General features: G+C 41.0%; 1 protein-coding gene across 1 annotated transcript in view; it reads right to left on the bottom strand.

Annotated features, from left to right (window-relative positions):
- Nucleotides 1-2,994: 2,994 nt before the first annotated feature.
- The window catches only part of LOC107297208 (origin recognition complex subunit 5), an 83,690-nt gene continuing 79,835 nt past the window's right edge, over nucleotides 2,995-6,849 (bottom strand). The window contains exon 17 of the mRNA XM_015826566.1: nucleotides 2,995-3,492. Coding sequence (XP_015682052.1) covers nucleotides 3,447-3,492 — 46 coding nt within the window. The 3' untranslated portion in view covers nucleotides 2,995-3,446. The remainder of the gene's footprint in view (nucleotides 3,493-6,849) is intronic.

The raw sequence follows: 6,849 nt of genomic DNA on the forward strand, positions 1-6,849 counted from the left end.
AGCTGAGCATAGAGAAACTCAAAGGAGTAGTGCAAGATCGGAAGACGTATCTCTAAAATTGGTTAAATCACAGCAACTGGTCCAAAGTTTGTTAATCTTACTCTTACTCTGGAAAGAGTGCAGAAAAGAGCAACAAAGAGGATCAGGGGACTGGAGGCTAAAACACATAAGGAACGGTGGCTGGAATTGGGGATGTCCAGTTTAATGAAGAGAAGGACGAGGGGGGACATGATAGCAGTGCCCCAATATCTCAGGGGCTGCCCCAAAGAAGAGGCAGTCAAGCTATTCTCCAAAGCACCAGAGGGCAGGACGAGAAACAATGGTTGGAAACTGACCCAAGAGAGAAACAACCTGGAATTAAGGAGAAACTTCCTGACACTGAGGACAATCAACCAGTGGAACAGCTTGCCACCAGAGATCGTGGGCGCTCCATCACTGGAGGTTTTCAAGAAGAGACTAGACAATCACCTGTCTGAGATGGTGTAGTAGGTTCTCCTGCTTGAGCGGGGGGCTGGACTAGAAGACCTCCAAGGTCCCTTCCGGTTCTATTCTATTCATTATTATTATTATTATTATTATTATTATTATTGTTATTATTTATTGAATTTATATACCGCCCTATCTCCCTTACGGGACTCAGGGCGGTGAACAGGCGATAATAAAAACCACGATAAATATACACAAATTTCTGTTCTAAAATGAAATTAAATAACAGGCCTGCTCTAAAAATACCCCATACAAAACCCCGCTATTCATCCCCGCCATTTAAAAAATGTGCGTCTTAACAATTTAGAACCGAGAAGGGATCCTTATTGTTAAAAGATTGAAAGATCGGTGAATGCGACTGCAACTTTCCGCTGATGGAGTTAAGTTGGAAGAGGCCATGTTGGCCAACTGATACTAGCCTCCTAAAAGTACGAGAGAAAAGAAGTAATTTTGAATCTTAAACAGTTGTAGAATTGGAAAGGGGGCACGGAGGCCACCGAACCCAACTCCCAACTCAACACAGATGTACATCCACTGCGAGGGAATGTCCTGCGTCCGAAGTAATTGGGTCCCTCTTGAACTGATCCTGTTGCTAGGAAGTTGTTTTTTTTAAATTGAGCCTTCAGTTGCCACATTTTTTTTCTTGTAAATTAAACACATTATTCCATTCTGCTGGAATGATGGACACCCGGTTGACCTTCTCCCGTGCTACAGCCTTTTACATATTTGAAGAGCACGATCCACGTTCTCCACCCGGTCTTCTGAAGGAGGAACTTGAGTTCACTTGATCGAAGAAATGAAATGAACTCCAGTTTGTGTTGCTGTTCGTCTTGTCTGTTAAGGCTGAACTTTAGAAGCAATTTGGAGGGACCAGGAGCTGTAAGGTTGGCTTCTGGGAGGCAAGACCTCAAGAACATGACTGAGGAGAGATGGTATCTCCTGGCATGCCAGGAGAGAGATAGAACAAGAGTTGGAAGGGACCTTGGAGGTCATCTAGTCCAACCCCCTGCTCAGGCAGGAAACCCTATGCCATTTCAGACAAATGGATGTCCAGTCTCTTCTTAAAAACTTTAAAAAGTTTCCATCCGTTGCTCCTTGTCCTGCCTTCAGGGGCTTTGGAGAATAGCTTGACTCCCTCTTCTTTGGGGCAGCCCCTGAGAGATTGGAAGACTGCTATCATGTCCCCCCTCGTCCTTCTCTTCATAGTCATCATTTCCCGTAAGTTAAGGACCGCTATTTTTAATGGTAACCATTATTCTTTCGAGCCTGTTGCCTTTGTGAATATATAATAAAAACAAAATATGACAGTTTAAAATCTGAAGAGACTCTGTTGGCACTGTAACTTTATTGCCGAGTTGTCACAGATTTAATTAAGTCTGGAGTATGAGCAATTACGTGTCATTTTATATCCCGGATGCCTTCATTTTAGGGATCAGTCTCCCTAGCAAGAGTCTCTTTAGCCCCATTGCAGCCGCTCCCTAAGTTATTTCGAAGAATGCAAATAGAAGTTAGTAGGAAGAAAAGCAGCTTAAGCAGTGGGAACATGGAGTCTGTGTAACATTGGCCTTTTTTTTTGCAGGGGGGGAAAATACTGGTTGCTTTTCTATTATCTTTATTATTTCCGAATCAATTATTATGTGTACCTCTGTTCCATAAACATAAAAAAACCCCTTCTTGTATGTGAAGTTTCTATGAAACACTTTTGGGCGTGAGATAATGGCCATCTGCATTCGTGTTTTCTGTATGAATCAAATGACAAACCGTGCAATTTTATTTTCATTTCAAGATGCACTCCCCAATTTAAAAAAAAGAGTCCAAAAGCGGTTACAAGAAAATAACAACGAAAACAAAAAAAAAGCCACGTCTATGCCTGTTCAGGTAAATGGATCATTTAGATATTCATCACTGGGAGATTAATCTATCATCAGTCTGTTTACAATATCTCATCATCATCATCATCATCATTATTATTATCTATATCATTATCTATATTATGTCTACAGTATCTCATCTATTATATCTGTGTCCGTCTGTCCATCTCTCATCTATCTATCTATCTATCTATCTATCTATCTATCTATCTATCTATCTATCTATCTATCTATCTATCTATCTATCTATCTATCTATCTATCTATCTATCTATCTATCTATCTATCTATCTATCTATCTATCTATCTATCTCTATCATCTATCTATCTATCTATCTATCTATCTATCTATCTATCTATCTATCTACCTACCTACCTACCCATCTATCTATCTATCTATCTATCTATCTATCTATCTATCTATCTATCTATCTATCTATCTATCTATCCATCCATCCATCCATCCTACCTACCTACCTACCTACCTACCTATCCATCCTACCTACCTACCTACCTACCTACCTACCTACCTACCTATCTATCTAACTATCTAACTCTCTATCTCTCAATTTATCTATCTAAAAGAAAATAAGGCACGGTCACTAGGCTAAGATCTAGAAAGGAAAGGAAAGCATCCACCAGGTTGACTGTGTATTTATTGAGTGTGGTATTCCAAACTCCTTTAAATGATGCTGTGGCAGACAAATGCAACCCCCCCCCCTGGAGAGGAAGTGAAAAGCCTGGGCGTAGGAGCCTGCCGCCACGTTCAAAGCGCGGGGGACACTTCCTCGCAGCACAAATGGGTTTCAGGCAATCTCGATGCTGAGATGAAATAATTAAGAGGGGGAACAGATTGGGCTTGGTCCCTGCTGTTTGTAATTAACACGTTTGTTCCAAATACGCCAGGGCGTCGGGTAAAGCCTCCCCTGCACAGACCCATCCAGACCAACTCGAGGGTTTTCTTCTTGTTCCACGCTGAGTCGGCACCTGCTTTGGATAAATCCCTGCGAACCGGCCGTCTTCCCTTCCGGGATGGTTAAACAATGGGGGTACAGCGGCGGGGTTCGCCTCGGTCGCCATCACGGGGTCTTCACAAAAAGTCATACAAGTAGTTGGTGATGTCGAAGTTCACAGTCCTGTAAACATCAACACAACAGGTCGTCAAATCTTCTGCCCCTTTAAGGGCACATGTTTTCATGTAGGGTGGACGTGTAGAGAAGCACAGGTGTATTGGCTTATGGTCTGGGAATGGATAATAGAAACGACTAGAGAGCATCCAATATAAACCTGAGACGTTATTATTAGGAATATTAGGAAAAAATGTAAATAAAGGGGACACAGATCTAATCAGACACGGCGTGGTAACGGCGGCAAGGATCCTGTTTGCTCAAAAGTGGAAAGCAAACGGAAGCACCGAGTGGGGAAGCACTCATAAGGAAAATTATGTATTGCGCAGAACTAGACAAGATAACTAAAGAACTAAAAAAACCAGGAAGAAACAGAATGTTATCGAATCTGGAGTAAATTCTATAAATGGAGGGAAAAAAGAAGGGGGCCAACAGAAGAAACATAAGTAGAGGTACATACCAGGAATGTACAGCTGTATATAGATATATCATATATATTTAAATGTATAGTATGGACTGTCAAGACGGAGATGTATGTCAAAGACGATGTACCATGTTCGATGTTTTTAACCTTTTTCTTTTTTCTCCTTGTATTCAATAAAAACTTAAAAAAAAAACATCTGCCCCTTTAAGAGAATAACAAAAGTTGGAAGGGACCTTGGAGGTCTTCTATCCAACCCCCTGCTCAGGCTGGAGACCCGATACCGTTCCAGACAAGTGGAACCGTCCGGTCTCTTCTTACAAGCCTCCAATGATGGAGCCACCCACGACTTCTGGAGGCAAGTGGTTCCGCTGGCTTTTTAGTTCTAAGTTGCTTTTCTCCTCCCATTATTTTCCATCCGTTGTTTCTTGTCCTGCCTTCTGGTGCTTTGGAAAATACAGTAGTGGCCAAAATTGTGGAAACCTTTTGGGGAAAAGTGTACCGTAGAAACGCCACCTTTGGTTCAGTTTCCACCCATTTTTCTTCTCATTTCTTTATAACTGCAGCCCTTGTTCACTTAATAAATACTATTTTACATCGCTTTCTGGGCAACCAGTCAACTCTCTGCACCATGACTTTAATTTTATTACCTTTTACAAGCTCACTAAATGAAAGAACACAAAAAAACCCAACCAACTTGATAGCCATCACACAACACACTGACAAATGTCCTCCTCTCGGCTTCAATACGTGACATCAATGACTGGATTCTACTGTGATCTGATTGGCTCATGGCCAAAACAGGATGACACCCAATTGGCTCTCTAAACACTCATGCTCATTGGCTACCATCAGATGAAGGAAAGCTACCTGAGATCAACCTAAACAAGTTGTGTTTCCTTTTTCTGGTTATTTGGCTATACCTTTTCATAGAATACAGTACAGATAACTGAACAAACTTTGTTGCATTACATTCTGGATTAAATTATCTTTCCATTGATATATAATGTTATGGTACTACTCCCCAAAAAAGTGGTGTTATTAGCCATCAAACTTCAACACACTTTCCCCCAAAAGGTTTCCACAATTTTGGCCACTACTGTAGGTTGGGCTCTTGTGGAAAACGAAAGAACTCTTACGAATTCCAGAGGGGTTTAGCAGAGAGGTTTATTTGCGCAGGTTCAGAGGCATATGGAGACATGCAATTCTGAACAAGGAGGGCGGGATTAAACTTCAGTTTTATACTATCCTTCTTTCAGGAACAAAGAGACTACACATGGTAATACACTGTAATACATTTGGATCGTTTCTCACGGGCATACAATGGAAGGTTTTGCTACATACAAAGTATCCATGTGCAATGCGCATTTGGTTAGCCACATATTACTGACACAGAACTTTCCCAGTGAATTTTCCCAGTGATTATGCATTACATCATTGTTCTAGCAATTATGCAGACAAATCATTATTCTAGTTATGCAGACAAATCATTATTCTAATAATTGTTCATTTTACTACATTAGGGCAACCCCTCAAATATTGGAAAACTGATATCACGTCTCCTCTAGTCCTTCTTTTCACTAGACGTACCCAGTTCCTGCGACCGTTCTTCGTATAGCCTCCAGCCCTCTAAACATCTTTGCTATGCTTTCCTTCTTTCATTTTTTTTTTTTTCAGTTGTGCCATATATTTGTTGTTTTTGTCTGTTACACACGATTATGGTTTACGGCAATAAATAAACATTGACTAATCAGTTAAGATGCTAATTGTTTTCTATACAGCTTTAAAATACTGGAAAACAGCACGCGACTACAATCCCCTCTTATATGAACGAAGCCTTAAGGTTTTCTTCACACACCTTGTTGTATCATCATGCTGGTGAGGAGAGACTAAAGATAGAGAAGAAATTGACTTGGGATGCATTTTTTTTTTTTAAAAATAGGATGCTAACTGGAACTTTAAGGTTTTTCAACAGTATACTTTAGGGAAAGTCCATCGTGGAGTTCTCAACCCAAAAGATGCCTAGAATCATGTTTCGGGAAAGATAGGTAGAAAAGGCATAAAATATGTATACATGCAAAATTTACTGTGTAAAAGTCCCTGTACATTTTCTATTTAAATCTTCATTTGTTTTCAATTGCAGGCTGACAAAAGAAATTGGAGGCAACTTAAATGCTGAAAAAAAAACAAAAAACCAAACATCTGATTTGTCTGTCCTTATAAAACGTGTTTCAGCTGTCGGACGCCTTTGTCTACTTTAAGCAGTCATATTTATATGGGTTTGGACTGCTTTTAGTCCCCCCCCCCTATGAATTCTAAAGATAAATGGCCTTGTTCTTGATTTAACTTTTTTTTCTCCCCCCGTCTCAAAACTATACGGTGCCTTTCGGAAGAAAGTAATTTGGAAAGATTTCAGATAGGACTTAAGTTTGATTTTGTGAGTCATTTTCTCTCTTTGAAAAGACGATAGGAATGCAAATCAGAGGAACGAGGTGCCAAGTTTATTATTTTAGCTTACTGAGTGACAGATATGCTAATATGTATATACCATGTATGAGTGAAAGGAAGGGAAGGAGGGAGGGAGGGAGAAAGGAAAGGAGGGAGGAAGGAAGGGATAGAGGGAGAGGAAAGGAGGAAGGGAGGGAAGGAGAGAGAAAGGAAAGGAGGAAGGAAGGAAGGAAAGGAGGAAGGAAGGAAAGGAGGGAAGGAGGGAGGGAGGGAAGAAGGAAGAAAGGAAAGGAGGAAGGAAGGAAGGGATGGAGGGAGAGGAAAGGAGTAAGGGAGGGAAGGAGAGAGAAAGGAAAGGAGGAAGGAAGGAAAGGAGGAAGGAAGGAAAGGAGAGAAGGAGGGAGGGAGGGAAGAAGGAAGAAAGGAAAGGAGGAAGGAAGGAAGAGATGGAGGGAGAGGAAAGGAGTAAGGGAGGGAAGGAGAGAGAAAGGAAAGGA

This window comes from Protobothrops mucrosquamatus, unplaced genomic scaffold (assembly GCF_001527695.2).
Source record: "Protobothrops mucrosquamatus isolate PMUCROS unplaced genomic scaffold, P.Mucros_1.0 scaffold3181, whole genome shotgun sequence".
Taxonomy (NCBI): Eukaryota; Metazoa; Chordata; class Lepidosauria; order Squamata; family Viperidae; genus Protobothrops; species Protobothrops mucrosquamatus.